This window comes from Carassius auratus, chromosome 46 (genome assembly GCF_003368295.1).
Source record: "Carassius auratus strain Wakin chromosome 46, ASM336829v1, whole genome shotgun sequence".
Taxonomy (NCBI): Eukaryota; Metazoa; Chordata; class Actinopteri; order Cypriniformes; family Cyprinidae; genus Carassius; species Carassius auratus.
Window position 1 is genome coordinate 13,064,237 of NC_039288.1, and position 17,376 is coordinate 13,081,612.

Sequence of the window (17,376 nt, forward strand, 5' to 3'; positions counted from 1 at the left end):
GCCTGCGTGTATGTGTCTCTCGTGTGCTCGCTCCTCGGCCACTCTCCATGCAGAATTCGCTGATCGTGGGTGCCGTTTTTACACAATCTCTCTGGTGTTCGTAGTTCCTAGAGCACATCACAATCTAATCCGATTCCGATTCTTGGAGTCAACATCCAATTCCAAAACAATTCTTGATCTGCATTTTTCCTAATTAATTCTTCTTCTGCGCCAATACATCTTTGACAAGCACAGAAATATTACTGAACAAAAATTTAATAGATTGAATTGCCTAAAAAAAAAAAAAATTAAAAAATAAGAAATTTTACTTTTTCTGACTTTTTTGACCTGAAGGAGCCAAGTGTGACTCCCAAACGAAGAGGCCAAGAGTGTAAAGAGAATGCACAAATACTTTGAATAGGTAGTTTATTAATCTATTTAGTACCACGTTTGCATAAAGATGCAGTATAATGCTAGAAAATGTCATACACAAAGAATTTTTAAAATGACTATGAGTATAAAGTATAAAAGTTTGACTATTTAAAGTGTTTTCAATTTTCTTTTCATGACCGAATAATTAATCCCAAGAGATTTCATAACATCTCTTACAGCCATCCCTACTGATAAAGAACTTATAAAAATCCAGACCTCATGAAATTCAGTTTAGATCACAAACAGCTCTGAATGCATTTTTTTTGTAAGATATTCTCACTTTTATTCCTGTAGCAAGCTGTGGATCGATATTGAAGCCTAATGAGTTGAAAACTGTTTAAAATGTTTATTAATATTGCTAGCAATTTACATTGCATTGTCATTTGTTTCATGCGATTTGAGTGATCATCTATATAGCATGATGGATAACATGTCTTACCCTGTGATACTGACTTTAATGGTGCCCAAAGAATCTAAATCATATAGACATGCATATTTTATTTGTTTTCTTGCCTTATATGTGCTTATATTGTCAATTAATATTCGTCTTGTTATGGGCATTATCATGGAGAAATCTCTTCATGAACCAATGTACATATTTTTGGGTCATTTGTGTATAAATGGGATTTATGGAGCCACAGGATTCTACCCTAAAATGTTGTTTGATTTAATACTAGATTCATATGTTATCTCCTTTCATATGTGTGCTCTGCAGATATTTGTGATTTACAGCTCTTTACTGTGTGAGTTCACTATCTTAACAGTGATGTCTTATGATAGATATGTAGCCATATGTAAACCTTTAGACTATCATTCCAAATTAACTAAAAACACCTGTGTGAAATTAATTCTTTTTTCATGGATTGTTCCCACTTTTTCTATTTTAACTGCCACTCTGTTATCACATTTAAGGCCAATTTGTGCCTATCATATAGATAAATTATATTGTGATAACTGGTCAGTTGTAAAACTCTCCTGTGCTTCATCTTTTGTTAATAATGTCTATGGATATATTGTTACTGTTATATTTTTAAGCTTTGTTGTAATTATCATATTGTCCTATATAAAACTGATCGCTGCATGTAAAATATCTTTAGAAAACAGAAGGAAATTCTGGAAAACATGTCTGCCACATATATTTTCACTGATAAATTTTACTTTTGCTTTTCTTTTTGATATTATGTATAGCAGATATGGTTCTAATGATATTTCAGAGAGTTTGCGTAATTTTTTGGCTCTAGAACTGGTGATAATCCCACCTGTGTTCAATCCTCTTATCTATGGGTTAAATATTAGAGCAGTGCGCAAAAGTGTTTTTACTTTGTGTTATATCAAGAGTAAATGTTTCACATTCACCAAAAAGATGAAAACATAATTAAAAACAATATTCATGACAATTAGGTTTTCATATATATGAAGTATGACAAAAAGTTAAAATATGTGTGTTTTTAATAAGTGTATTACTAATAAAGTGCAATATACAGGTATATATAAACATTTGTATGTTGATTAAAAAACAAAAATATGACTAAATAGAGATTTGTTTAACAATATCAAGTTCTCCTGGATGATAATGATCTCTGAGATATTTTCCTCTCCGTGCCTTTTTATATCTGTTGTGTCATTATGTCATTATTTTATGTTTGTACAATTTATCCTTGCTGTTATAGTAAGATAGAGTAAAAGTTTGTACAAATGTGTTTTTCTTAATTGCAAAATGTTGCTAAATTTTGTTCATGAGGGTCCAGTCTCTCAACTTGGTTGTTGAGACCATACTCCAACCCAGAGCTCGCTTCATGTGGAAATTGTAAAACTCGAAGTGGGATCCATCAGATGAACCCAGTTATTTGCCTGGTTGGCTTAGTGCTGCAGTTTCTGCAGAAATGGTTTTCCACAGAACACCCTGAAGGTGTACGTTGTGTCCTTAGCTACTCCACGCCCGCCCCTCTGGGTGGTCAGTCATTGGGAAGAGACCTGCTTGTTATGTATTTTCTCTGTGGCACCCTGAAGCTGATGCCTCTGGTACTTTCTCAGGTCATGTTTTGGCCAAAGTTCTAGAATCTGCTCAGTAGACCTCCCTTTTTAACCACTGGTATAAGTCCCAGAGATATTCTTTACAGTTAATGTTTTGTTATTACTATGATGGGATAAAGACTTGCTGTGGTTTTCGATCATTTATTCAGCGCGCACACAAATAACATTCAACATTCTCTGCTGGTGCACTACATAGGACTGCCAACACCGTGACGGAACCAAAGTTGTTATCTGGCATAAAATCATATCTTCCTCCCTTTAAAAGTAAATAACTTTCTTTTGAAATGTTTTGTTCTATCAATTTGTACTTGTGGCAAAAATAAATTTTTCATAACATAAAATTCACCACAGAATTTTCACAATTAACTTCTTTAAAAATATATATATTAAACTTTCAGGAGGTCTAACAGTAATTTTTGCATTTAGACTCTTTGATAATGCCATGTTCTCTCCACAGCTAGCTTAAATGCTAACATCACTCTCCAAAAGATGTAATAGCATATCTCCAGCACGTGAAACAATTTTTTTAAATGTAGTTTAGTATGTTAGGATGCCAAAGAATGATTTTGTGTAAAAGTAGGCTACTTCAAATAATTATTACAATACGTAAGGCTTTAAAATGATGACACATTTATTATTCACAATATGGAAAGAGGAAATAAAAAAGTTTGTTAAGAGCATGACTTAAACATATCATCAATGGGCTTATTCAAGTCCTCTTTTTTTATTTTTATATTTTACTTATTTTTATCCATTCCACATCTCCCACAAATGTGTGTTTTAGCAAGGCAGTCTGTGTTGCAAGTTGGGGAATTAAGATCGGCTTACTTGCCAGGTTAGGTGTCAATACTCTGCATTATTAATTTATCCAGTGTAAAACCCGGACACCACCACTCAAATGTGTCTTTTTGTTATTGAGTGTAGCAGATTTACAACAGGATTTAACACGGAGTAAGAGCTCACTACCGGTTACAGAAGACACTGTAACAGTCTGTCACAGGCAATTGTAGTTGCATTTTTCATAAATTAATTTCTTAAATTATCCTTTGACTATATAGAGTAAATATATGTTCTGGCCCACCATCTAGAGGGAAAATATTTTTTTTGGCCTGATGCCAAACTTACTTGCCGACCCCTGTTCTAAACCATGACAAAATGTAGTCTTTTGTAACGTCTAAATATATATATCTAAATGCAAAACATGATTAAATGAAGAAATGTTGTCAAAAAAATACAAATAAAAACAACTGGACTCCAAAAGCCTTTGAGTATATTGATATAGGTAGCTATACAGGTTACGCAACATTACACAAGTTTTAATTTTTAACAACCTCCAGATGGCACATTTCTTACTTTTAAAAAATTGTTTTTAAATGCCTTCACTCTATTTTAATGTGAAATATTTTATTTGTTAAGAAATTATACAGTAACAAATAAATATAACTGTACATACATTTTAATGGGGAAAATAGCTCATTAAAATTTTATAAATATCGTATAGTATCAAAAAATTCCCTCAGTATTCAAAATAAGAGTCAAAAAATATTATTGAACAAAAATGTAAAAGATTTTTCCTCTTCAGGAACTCGAGCTGTGTTTAACGCTATGGGGAACACCTTTAGCGTGAGCGACTCTGAATATTGTGTGCAATCTACCCAATAGAAGGGTGCAACGTCACAGGCAGTGTTACGTAAGCGACCAGGAATGTATAAAAGCACATGCCGCAGCTTTTTTTTTGTTTTGCACACACAGCACTCTGTCTTGTAAGTCTTATTTAGTGTTGCTGTTACTAAACAGAGCCGTTGTTAACTGAGAAGATGCACCAAAAAATGCTGAAAATGAGGTGGATTTGTGCAGCTTCTCTATTAACAATGGCTCTGTGTAGTAACAGCTGCTCTATGTGAAATTACGCACCTGATGGAATTAACCGCTGATTAGAGAACCGGCTTTACTGACGAGATGCGCATAACGATCGGCCGATCGTGATCGGAGCACCCCTAGTAAACATTTGTGAATATTGCCGCTATTATAGCAGGGACCCGACACATATCACTGAGAGCTGCAATCAGTTGTTTTTGGTTCTAAGTTTAATACCAGTCTAAGTTCAGTAAAGGTGGCCTGTAATAAATTAAAAGACTGCTGTAATGATTGATAAGCTTGAGCTAGGGTGGAGGCAGAACAATATTGTACTGTGTAATCTGCGTGTATTTTGCCATTATCTGCTACAGAGGCAATGGTGTTTATGTAGATGGTAAATAGGGCCAGACCAAGGATAGACCCTTGAGGCACACCTCTGTTGGAAAGATAGTTTCTGAACGAGTCAACTGACTTAGTGCCCAAGGCAATGTCCCAGAGCCTCTTAAACAGGATACAGTTGTGGCCTAATGGTTAGAGAGTCGTACTCGCAAGCGAAGGGTTGTGAGTTCGAGTCTCGGGCTGGAAGGAATTGTAGGTGGGGGGAGTGCATGTACAGTGCTCTCTCCACCTTCAATACCATGACTTAGGTGCCCTTGAGCAAGGCACTGAACCCCCAACTGCTCCCCGGGCGCCGCAGCATAAATGGCTGCCCACTGCTCTGGGTGTGTGTTCACAGTGTGTGTGTGTGTGTGTGTGTGTGTGTGTGTGTGTTCACTGCTCTGTGTGTGTGCACTTTGGATGGGTTAAGTGCAGAGCAGGAATTCTGAGTATGGGTCACCATACTTGGCTGAATGTCACATCACTTTATCACGTCCCTTTATAACTCATGAGGATGAGCTGTCAATGCCATAGTCTATCTGCAAGAGGAAACGTCTGTGTCATCAACCCATGAATTCTAAGTTTTGTTTATTTTAATAGTACTCATGTCACAATCGAGTGCTCTGGAGCGAGTTCACAGGAGTGCTTTTCTGGAAAACGTCCAAGTCTGAGATTCAGAGTGAAGCAGGTGTGTGGTTCCTCTGCTGAGGAGAAGAGGTTTATTCATATTTGGCTGACTCCAATCACACTTCACTGTACATGGTGAGAAAAGACGACCATCAACAGCTTTGTTGTCTATGATGAGGAAATTATCAAGAGTCCAGAATTCAGTCAGAAAATGCGCTCAATAAAACTGACGAGTTTCAGTGATGACTCATCTAAACTCAACAGAATTGTGTGTGATTAGTTCAAATGTGCAACACTGTAAAAACGCCTGAAATTAAATACGGTGCAACATGATAATTTACAACATTGTCTATTCTTTTATATTATTTATTTATTATTAATACGATGTACAAGCAAAAATCTCTCCGCTCACGTGCAGATTTCCTTTGCAAAAAACCCAGACGCACATGCTCAGATATACGCTGCTCTCGACCGGAAAGAGTGCACACACTTAAAATGTCTCTTCTCTTACTCAAACTGTGTCCTGTGCACTCTCAAACTTCTCTGGCCTCATGCGTTATAGATATTTGTTTTTTTTTTGCACCTAAATTAAACGTTGTCAAAAGTTATCAACCATCAGATTTCAAAGATGGATCTGTAATCTCTTTACAGTTTAATACTACTAAGTCATAATATTATAAATTAATCAGATATTTTGAAGATTTTTAAATAAGCTTTTACAGTTTTGTCAAACCTTCTGAACTATTTATCAAAACAAACAAAAAAGCATATGATTCTTTTGGTCATGTTTCTTTATGTGGTCATGTCAGAGCTGGCACCAGACCATGTGGTGTTTGCGTGATGTCAGATGCAGTAGGCAGTGCTGGATGAGAAGGCAGGGAGCTATTAAGGGCCTTGCTGAAGCAGAACCGACACTAATATCAATATTTTACGCGATCAATAAAATGCAGTGAAAAAACTGCTGGTCTATTTTAATAAAAAATAAATTGATATTAACTATATTTTCTATATTTTTACTCCATTAAAATCATGGAACATTCAATGTTTAATTTATTTGAATTATTCTTGATACATACTAAATGACTTAAAAACTGTGTAGGGGGCTCAACAACCTCTTGACACTGGCCCTGGGTCATCTTCTGATTTAAGACAGAACTATTTAGATATGGGTCAGTTGCACTATTTCATAAACCTATACTTAAAGGTCCCATTACACTTTATGAGGTTTTTTTAACATTAATAATAGTTCCCCTTGCCTGTCTATGTCCCCCAGTGGCTAGATAGTGTGATAGGTGTAAACCAAGCCCTGGGTGTCCTGCTCTGCCTTTGAGAAAACTAGAGCTCAGATGGGGCGATCTGGAATGTTGTCATAAGGGGAAAGGTTACCTACCTATCTCCGCACAGAGAATTTGAAGAAAACTTTTAATTCAGTCGCAATGTCATATCAGGCTTTACAAACAGACTTTTACTGATGTATAGCTAATTATTCAAGTTCACAAAGACTTTCTTTCTAAATCGTTTAATACTGGTTTGAATCAGTGAATCAAACCAGTGACTAAACAATCAACTTCACATTGTCTCTCTTAGTACCACAGCATGAAACAAATATGTTATTTAAATTGTGATTAAACTACAAAGAGCGATTAAATAACTCTCCCTTTATATTGTCCAGAGCTGTCAATCACACATAGAGAGTATATCTGCACACTTGCCCAAACTGCTGTTATAATGAATGACGCTGTTATGCTCCACAACGAAGCTCTTACTGTATTCATGTCGACATTGTGTTTGCTGTTAGTTGTGGTGAAAGCATTTTTGTGAGAGAAAACGCGTTGCAATGACGAGATCACTGCATATATACACATATATATATGAAGTAAAAGTATTTGAGAGGGGTTCCACATGTAATACACATTTCGAATGCAAACATGTCTGCCAATCACAACGGTTGGCAATTACTCTGTCTCACAGCAAACACGTCCCTTCAAACAGAGCATTCAAGCCAGAGGGCTAAAATCAGGATATAAAAATGCCTTTTATTTCCGAATCCTAAATGTAAAAATCATACTAACAATATAAGTACACAAAAAAAAAAAAAAAACAATCAAAAATAGTTTAATTTACATCATTTACAGTACATCTATGTTTACGTTTATTGTTGAATCGAGTAATTGTTACTTATTGCCATCATACCAACTGAGAATTTGATGATTTTTAAATTCAGTTGAGGTATCTATCTGACATATTGTGACATAATTGATGTTTTATATAAAGTCTTTAGGGCCATTAGGCTATACTATGTTGTTTTTAGATAAATTGCTCAGAGACCAACCAGTTGGACAGAGGTTGTGTACAAATTGTCCAAGCACGCAATTCCGGGCCATTTCTATTTAATTAACATAGCTAAATATTATTATACTGGAAAGAAATTAAAGATCCATCTTTGATTGTCATAAAAATTCCAGGCTCAGTTCACTCAGCCAATAATATTTCATGTAGGATTTTCATCGGTGAGTTGTAGCGGTCTGATTGGGTAAAGCTTTATTTTTAGTACCTTTTAAGAAAAGTTAGCCTATTTTACAGAGAGATGCATATGTGCAAAGAAAATGTGTAAATACAAGAAATATAGTAAAACAAAGTAGTGTCGTGGCAAAATTTAAATCAACTCTCATCAGCATGAGAGACAGACTCATTCTCAGGTATAATTAAAAAGAAAGCTTTTATTCTTTGCAAAGAAGGTCAGACAGTCATACAGCAACGCTGAGTTCCTGCAGAGTGAAACCGACCCAGGAAGAGGGCAGTCCTCCGCCTTATATACCTCTGCTCTTCCAAGGTTATACAGTCTGAACAGCTGTAACTTTCCACACATAACAAGGAACACTCTCTATGGGCTGTTTCTCACACATTTAGGACTTAGGTGACCCCCTCAGGTCATTCTCAGACATTGTCCCCCCACTATATGGCCCAATGACCCTCTCAGGTCATACTCAGACATCTGTTTTCCCCCCAGGTGTCGCCCTTCTAACCACACAGCAATTCTAAGAAAACACATGCATATATAGGTATACAGAAGCAATGTTCAATGATTTTTTTTTTCCACCACAGTAGTTACAATAACCATTTTATGTTAAAACAAAAATACAACAATAAAGAATTCAAGGAAAGGCCCTTCACAAATCTGTTTTGAACCTATTTTTTAAAAGTGCTTAATGATAACCTTTGACAACGTTTAATTCAGGTGCGAAAATAATATCTATACCACATGAGCCCAGAGAGATTTGAGCGTGCACAGGACACAGTTTGAGCGAATGGAGAGACAAGTTTTAAGTGCACACAGTTCAGTTCAGTTCAGTTCGCGTCCAGTTTTGTACTAGAGCAAAGGAAATCCGAAATCATTATATTAGTGAGCTTTCGTACTACAATAATGCGCTCTCTTCATTTGTTTCTAAAATAATGCCAATATTCACTTTGTTAGCAACAGACGTAATAGATTATATTTTTTTGTGCAGGGGCATTTTTGTCCAACTCCCCATGGTCAGGGCAAGGCTAAGCATCCCCAGCCTTACACACACTCCACCTATGCAAATGTGGACTACTTCCGTTCGGCCTTGCACTCTCACCACGCACATTTGTGTGATTGCTGCTCTGGCTGCACTGTAACTGCAGGGAATCCACATACTAAACAATATCGACGATTGGTTGACTTAAGCTCAGTCAGAGCAGTTGGCTGTTCAACATCGAGATGTCGTTCTTGCCCACATGGGCGAGCTGGGTTTGAGATTGAACACCAAGAAAAATGTACTTTCTCCATCACAGAGGACCACTTATCTAGGCATGGTGTGGGATTCGACCACAATGCAGGCACGTCTGTCCCCTGCTCATATCGAGTCGATCCTCATGTCAATCAAGAGAGCCAGAGAAGGCCAGTCTCTCACTGTAAAGCAGTTTCAGAGATTGCTGGGTCTGATGGCAGCTGCGCCCAACATGAGGCATTTGGTCCTGCTGTACAGTGGTGGCTCAAAACCAAGGACTTCGAACTATCAAGGTCACTCAATGATTTCTCCGTTCCTTAGACATGTGGAAGAAACCTTGGTTCTTGAATCAGGGCCTGGTGTTGAGAGCTCTCTGTCGCCATGTAACACTAGTGATTGATGCATCCCTCATCGGCTGGGGTGCGGTCATGAGTGGCCACCCTGCCCGCGGTTTGTGGAGTGGTCACCATCTGACATGGCATATCAACTGTGTGGAGATGCTGACCATGTATCAAACACTGAAGCATTTCCTCCCAGACCTAAGTGGTAAACATTTAAACAAATCTTATGACTAATGAGAACAAACTTTGTAAACTTGGTCGAATCTTGTGAAATATGCATTTTTGTTTTGCATTTTCGAATGTTCTCATTGTGATAGTCGGTCCATGTGAATTGAATACTTTTAAACTTTAAACTCATGATTTCAAATTATGCGGCACTTTATGCATTTGCCCACTGTTAAATTCATGTCATTTTCACTGTATGCTGTATGTAAAATGAGTGTTACCCTAGCTTTATTTGAAAAATATGATTCCCAATGCACACAAACTTCCCAGAATACTGAGTGCCCTGTTGATTACACTTGATTTACTTCCTTTTTAAACATTTTTTCTAATAAAGTATTTATGTGTGAAAAATACTTTATCATCTTAAGTATAAGTATGGTTTTTACACATTATTTTTTTTAATCCATTGTCAAATGATTTCAAATTTCTTAATAATAATAAAAATAAAAAAATATGTTGGCTTCATATCGGTTATTGGCCCACTGCTTTCCAATATTATCTGCATTGGCTGTCAAAAAAAGAAAAAAAAAAAGAATGCAAAAATAAATGTTTGTGTATGACATTTTCTAGCATGATACAGCATCTTTATGTTAATTTGGTGCTAAATACCATATATACATTTTCTAGCATGATACAGCATCTTTATGTTAATATGGTATTTAGTACCATATTAACATAAAGATGCTGTATCATGCTAGAAAATGTCATACACAAACATTTAAAAAAAATACTGTGAGTATAAAGTATAAGAGCTTATTAAATTTGAGTATGAATATTTAAGGTTAAAAAAAATAAAATAATCCATGAGTGAATAATTAAACCCAAGAGATTTCAGAACATCTCTTACAGACATCCCTAACGATAAAAAAAAAAAAAAAAAACCTTATAAAAACCCACCAGACCTCATAAAGATCACAGTTGAGATCACACACAGCTCTGAATCTGTTTATGTAAGATACTCTCACTGTCATTCCTACAGCAAGCAGTGGGTGGATACTGAAGCCTAATGAGTTGTAAACCATGTTAAATGTTTATTAATATTGTTTGCCATTTGCATTGCATTGTCATTTGTTTCATGTGATTTGAGGGATAATCTATTTACCATGATGGATAACATGTCTAACTTTGGGATACTGACTCTAATGGTGCCCAAAGAATCTAAATCATATAGGCATGTCTATTTTATTTGCTTTCTTTTCTTATATGTGCTTATATTGTCAATTAACATCCGTCTTATTATGGCCATTATCATGGAGAAATCTCTTCATGAACCAATGTACATATTTTTGGGTCATTTGTGTATAAATGGGATTTATGGAGCCACAGGATTCTACCCCAAAATTTTGTCTGATTTAATATTGGACTCATATGTGATCTCCTTTCATATGTGTGCTCTGCAGATATTTGTGATTTACAGCTCTTTACTGTGTGAGTTCACAATCTTAACAGTGATGTCTTATGATAGATATGTAGCCATATGTAAACCTTTAGACTATCATTCCAGATTAACTAAAAACACTTGTGTGAAATTAATTCTGTTTTCATGGATTGTTCCCACTTTTTCTGTGTTAACTGGCACTCTGTTGTCAAATTTAAGGCCATTTTGTGCCTATCACATAGATAAATTATATTGTGACAACTGGTCAATTGTAAAACTGTCTTGTGGTTCATCTTTTGTTAATAATGTCTATGGATATATTGTTGCTGTTATATGTTCTAGCTTTGTAGCAATTATAATATTTTCCTATATAAAACTAATTGCTGCATGTAAAATATCTTTAGAAAACAGAAGGAAATTCTGGAAAACATGTCTGCCACATATATTTTCACTGATAAATTTCTCTTTTGCTTTGCTTTTTGATTTTATGTATAGCAGATATGGTTCAAATGACATTTCAGAGAGTTTGCGTAATTTTTTGGCTCTAGAACTGGTGATAGTCCCACCTGTGTTCAATCCTCTTATCTATGGGTTAAATATTAGAGCAGTGCGGAAAAGTGTTTTTACTTTATGTGTTGCATCAAAAGTAAATGTTTCACATGCACAAAAAAGACGAAAACATAAAAAAAAATAGTCATGACATTTGGGTTTTCATATATATGAAGTATTACAAAAAGTGGGAACGAGTTTGTTTATCATAAGTGTATTACACTAATAAAGTGCAATATATGTATAAATATATGTATCTTAATTAAAAAACAAAAATATCACCAAATATAGAGGTTTGTTTAACAATATCAAGTCCCCCTGATAATAATGATCTCTCAGATGTTTTCCCCTCCATGCCTTTTTGTACCTAAATATCATTATTGTATGTATGTACAATTTATTCTTGCTCTTTTTGTAAGATAGAATAAAAGTTTGTATAAATGTACTTTTAATCAGTGTATTTTATCTATTACATTTATCTATTATTTTTCAAGAGTTCAGTGTGCTACTGTACCAAATCTTAAAAAGCTCATAGTGTCCAGTCTCTCAACTAGTGTTGGGGAGTAGTAAGCTATAAGTAGCGACGCTATTTTAAAAACAGTGTAGCTTGCCTGTAACTAACTACTTTTTTCAGCAAGTAGCGATGTAGCACAACCAAGGGCTACATTCTGATGAGTCACGAGCCTGTAATGCATTGAAGCTGCATGCACCATCTTCTTCTGACTTCTGACAGTCTTTCCACCAACAAGAGATCACCTGATAATATTGCAAAGGATTTACAGGAAAGGAAATTTCACATGAATCAAATGTAATTCATGCAAAACAAAGACTAAAATGCAGCCTACGTCGAAGTTTTAAAGCACACAAGAGGTGAATAATAGCCTTTTTTAAACTGATACATTTTTGTCTTTTTAGAATTGCATTCTTGATCAAATGTCTATTTTACAATTATGAACGCAGCCATAATATAATCTGTCCCTCCAAAGTTTTGTAATGAACACTAATCAAACAGAAAATAAAATTGTGATATACAGTAGTAGTGTGCTTATTATTTGGCAAAGGATGGTTTTGGCAAGATTCACCCAAAGCACAGTGTTCACACACAGAGATGATGATCGACGTCTCCATTCACAATCAGTAAATACCATAGACTGTATAAAAATAAGACATGCTTTGAGTTTAACCTGCTTCTATTATGAATCGTCTGTTTCCAGTTTAAGGTTATTTTTTAAATCCCAGCTTTTTCTTTGTGGTTTGGCCGTTCGTCCATATGCAAACACAGCGCCTGGTCACTGAAACCAAAGATTTTTGAAAACGGCTGCTAGGGCTTGTAATATTCACGTAAGCACTGAATATTTGCGACACTGATTTACAGCATGACATCAAGTTGCTGTGGGATTATTGGCTTGGCGCCAGTTGTATGTGACATGAATACTGCTGCACGTTTGCCAGTAAATCTGTTTGTTTGGTACTCGCTGTAGGTCTCCTTATTTTGCACGCCCTGTGCAACATATAATGAATGAAGAACAAGACATGGTGTCAGAAGAAAAATAAGTAAAAATGGATTTTGCAGGAGTACCATCGCCGCACATGAATTGGGAATCGTCTAACTTACCAGAAGCATGGCGTAAGTTCAGACAGCATGCAGAGCTCATGTTCGCGGGTCCGTTAAAGAAACGGGGTGAAGATGAAAAGTGCAGTTATTTGCTCCTATGGATAGGAGAAAAAGGAAGAGATATCTTCAACACCTGGGCGCTGACGACAGATTAAGCAAAGGTACTGCAAACATACTACGACAAGTATGAAGAGTATGTGATGCCCAAGACGAACACAATTTTCGCCAGGTATAAATTTCATGAGCGAATTCAAGGAGCTAACGAAACTTTTGAGCAATTTGTGACTGAGCTAAGACTATTAGTGAAAGACTGTGCTTATGCAGAGAGCGAGGAAATGGTTAGGGATCGCATCATGTTTGGCATTCACTCTCCGTGAGTGCGGAAGAAGCTGCTGAGCATCAGCTCTGAGTTAACGTTAGATAAGGCCATGGATATAGCCAGATCGCTTGAAGTTGCACAAGCCCAGCTCAAAACGTTTGCAAACAGCGCGTACACCCCCCTCGATCAAGCAGTGCATGCAGTCAGCACACAAAAAGGGACGCAGAAGCGAACAGTAAAAGCTGGAGTGAAAGCCTTGCATCAGACCAGCAATGACATCACGGAGCGTGGCAGAACTTGTGGTTACTGTGGCAACCAAGCTCACTGTCCTTCTGATAAATGCCCTGCAAGAGGTAAGCAATGTGGCAATTGCGGGAAATGCGACCACTTCGCCAAAGTATGTCGCTCTGCTTACAAAGGGAATGTTCATGCAGTGAGCAATGAGACCTCTTAGGATGAGGAAGACCCAAATGCAGAGTTTTTTGTGGATACGGTCTTGCAAAAGTCACGTGACACTGAACAAGCATTTGCAGACATACTGTTGGGAAAATAAAAAAATGAAGTTAGTTTCAAATTGGACACAGGAGCACAGGTAAATGTAATTCCATTGCACACATTTAATAAACTACAAGCTCAGAGCAAGCTCACACCAACTAAGCACAGCCTCTCAGGATATGGTGGTCAAATGCTCGCATTAAAAGGGACATGTGCGCTGTCGTGCAGATACAAAGACAGAGAACCACTGATGAACTTTTACATAGTCGACACGCAAGCATTGCCTGTGTTAGACCTGGACTTAATCAAGCTAGTGCTCTCAGTGAATGCACTTAAAGACGACAAGTCCGTCATGGAGGAATATGCTGATGTATTCGATGGCATTGGATTATTTCCAGGGGAATGCACAATCCATCTAAAACCTGATGCAACTCCAGTTGTTTACCCACCAAGGAGAATATCGTTGGCTCTGTGTGGCAGACTGAAAGAAGAGCTGCAAAATATGGAAAAACAAGGAGTCATAGTCAAGGTAATGGAGCCCACTGACTGGGTAAACGCACTTATGGCTGTGGAAAAACCGAGAACTGGCAAACTCAGAATATGCTTAGATCCCCGCGACCTCAATAAAGCTATCATGCGTCCACATTACCCCGTGCCAACAATAGAATACATCACGCCCAAGCTAACAGGTGCGAAATACTTCAGTGTTTTGGATGCCTGTTCAGGGTACTGGGCAATAAAACTTATAGAAGAAACTTCTAAGCTGACGACATTCAACACTGTATTTGGACGATACAGATTTTGGCATCTTCCATTTGGCATAATTTCAGCTCAGGATGAATTTCCTCCTTATCTGGAACAACGAAGAATACATGGTTACAGTAGACTATTATAGCTGTTTTTTTTTTAATTGGACAAACACGACCACGGCTGCCACTGTCATCAGCAAACTCAAAGTCATCTTCGTGAGACATGGCATTCCAGAAAAAGTAGTTTCTGACAACGGTCCACAATATCGAGGCAAGGAGTTTGAAGACTTTGCAAAGACATGGGGTTTCACCCACACCACCACTTGCCCCCATTATCCCCAGAGTAAAGGCTTGGCTGAGAAGACAAAAGCCAAGATGGACAGGAAATAGAATAGGAATACACCTGTTGACAACTTCAAATCGCCTGCCCAGCTTCTCCTGAGTCGCAGACTGCGATCCATACTGCCAACAACCAACAAACAGCTCCTACCTGAAAGTGTCAGTTTCGCAGGGGCACGCTCCAAAAGAGTAAAACAGCAGCAGCAGCAGAAAAAGTATTATGATCGTTCGACTCATCCACTTTCACAGCTTCATACTGGGCAATCCGTTCGGATACAAGAGAATGGCCTTTGGAACCCTATCATGTTTGTACTTCAGATGGTCGAGTGTATCGCAGAAACCGTCGTCATCTTCTCAGCACAAAAGAGGAGCCTGTGGAAAACACTTGCGTTTCTGCAAACATAGAGGAAGAGCGAAACACCAAATCCTCATCAATGCTTCAGATACACCCTGAAGTACCAGAACAGCGTTCAAGTGACAGAGAGGTCCAGCCCATACAATACCATACCAGATCGGGTCGAGTAGTGCGACCAAGAGCAATTCTTGATTTGTGATTTGTAATTAGTCTGGGGTGTAGGCGGATCGCTGCCCCTATGAGAGAAAATGGAATATAAGATCTGGTATGGGCTGTCTGAGAATCATAGACATTTTGTTCCTAAATATTGTTACATGATGTGCTACGTTAAGTGTCAGATGTGTGGAGATGTTTCGTGAAATGCAACAACCTCTATTTATGATAGAGTACTGTTTGAGTAGTTTGAATATGTACTGTATGATACACATGTATACAGTGTTGGGCAGTAGCGTCGCTACAAGCAGCGAAGCTACTAGTTTAACTACATTTCTCAGTAGCTTGGTCGTAGCTTCGCTGCTTTCTGAATCAAATAGCTTTTCATCTTGTTCGTGTTTACGGTGGATAGCAACCAACCATCTTTATGATGCATTACCGCCACCTTCTGTTCCGGATAGTACCACTCCTTGGCCAGTCTCGCAAAAAATTATTTTATGAAATGATGGCATAGGATGAGGTTGGAGAACAGTTAATCCCGAGGAGTGAGTCGCTGTGGCCGTACCTTGACAAGTACATGATACTGACCGAGATAACAGAGAGAAAATATGTTTTCAGATGCTGCTGTGAAATACATAGACATGACCAGTTTATACTCACCTAAAACTCAGAGAACGAATGGGATGAAGAGATGATGGAAAATCTGACTTTGCTTTTTAACTACCTCGATGGCTTCAGCCCGGGTGATGGATGAGTGCTCCTCCGAGTCCCCAGCCACTGCTTCCTCAACAGAACACAAGTTGGTGGGATTGAGGAGATCCTCGAAGTATTCCTTCCACCGCCCGACGATATCCCCAGTTGAGGTCAACAAGTGCACGTCTCTACTGTAAACAGTGTTGGTAGGGCACTGCTTCCCTTCCTGAGGCGTCGAACAGTTTGCCAGAATCTCTTCGAGGCCAACCGATAGTCTTTCTTCATTTCCTCACCGAACTCCTCCCAGGCCCGATTTTTTGCCTCAACGACTACTCGGGCTGCAGTCCGCTTGGCCTGCCGGTACCTGTCAGCTGCCTCCGGAGTCCCACAAGCCATCCAGGCCCAATAGGACTCCTTCTTCAGCTTGACAGCTTCCCTTACTTCCGGTGTCCACCACCGGGTTCGGGGATTGCCGCCTCGACAGGAACCGGAGACCTTACGGCCACAGCTCCGAGCAGCCGCAGTGACAATGGAGGTGGAGAACATGGTCTCGGGATCCGGTCGAAGCTCTGCCGGAGGTGGGAGTTGAAGATCTCTCTGACAGGGGGCTCGGCCGAACGTTCCCAACAGACCCTCACAGTACGTTTGGGTCTGCCGAGTCTGTCCAGCTTCCTCCTCCGCCATCGGATCCAACTCACCACCAGGTGGTGATCAGTTGACAGCTCCGCCCCTCTCTTCACCCGAGTGTGCAAGACATATGGCTGAAGGTCTGATGACACGACCACAAAGTCGATCATCGACCTCCGGCCTAGGGTGTCCTGGTGCCACGTGCACTGATGGACACCCTTATGCTTGAACATGGTGTTTGTTATGGACAAACCGTGGTTAGCACAGAAATACAATAACAGAACACCGCTCGGGTTCATGTCAGGGGGGCCGTTCCTCCCAATCACGCCCCTCCAGGTGTCACTGTCACTGCCCACGTGAGCGTTGAAGTCCCCCAGTAGAACGATGGAGTCTCCAGTCGGAGCACTTTCCAGTACCCCTCCCAGAGACTCCAAGAGGGCCGGGTAGTCCGCACTGCCGTTCGGCCCGTAGGCACAAAC

General features: G+C 38.6%; 2 protein-coding genes across 2 annotated transcripts; both read left to right on the plus strand.

Moving 5' to 3' along the window:
• The first annotated feature begins 832 nt into the window (after positions 1–832).
• On the plus strand, positions 833–1,786 carry LOC113063669 (olfactory receptor 4E2-like). Its single transcript, XM_026234004.1, has one exon. The coding sequence runs from the start codon at positions 833–835 to the stop codon at positions 1,784–1,786; it is 954 nt and encodes a 317-aa protein (XP_026089789.1).
• An 8,945-nt stretch (positions 1,787–10,731) lies between these two features.
• On the plus strand, positions 10,732–11,697 carry LOC113063670 (olfactory receptor 52Z1-like). The gene has a single exon (XM_026234005.1). It carries the CDS (start codon positions 10,732–10,734, stop codon positions 11,695–11,697), a length of 966 nt encoding a protein of 321 aa, XP_026089790.1.
• The last annotated feature ends 5,679 nt before the right edge of the window (positions 11,698–17,376 follow it).

Excerpts from the sequence above, each read along its gene's own strand:
- LOC113063669 (XM_026234004.1), top strand. The coding sequence starts at position 833 with ATGGATAACATGTCTTACCCTGTGATACTGACTTTAATGGTGCCCAAA.
- LOC113063670 (XM_026234005.1), top strand. The coding sequence starts at position 10,732 with ATGGATAACATGTCTAACTTTGGGATACTGACTCTAATGGTGCCCAAA.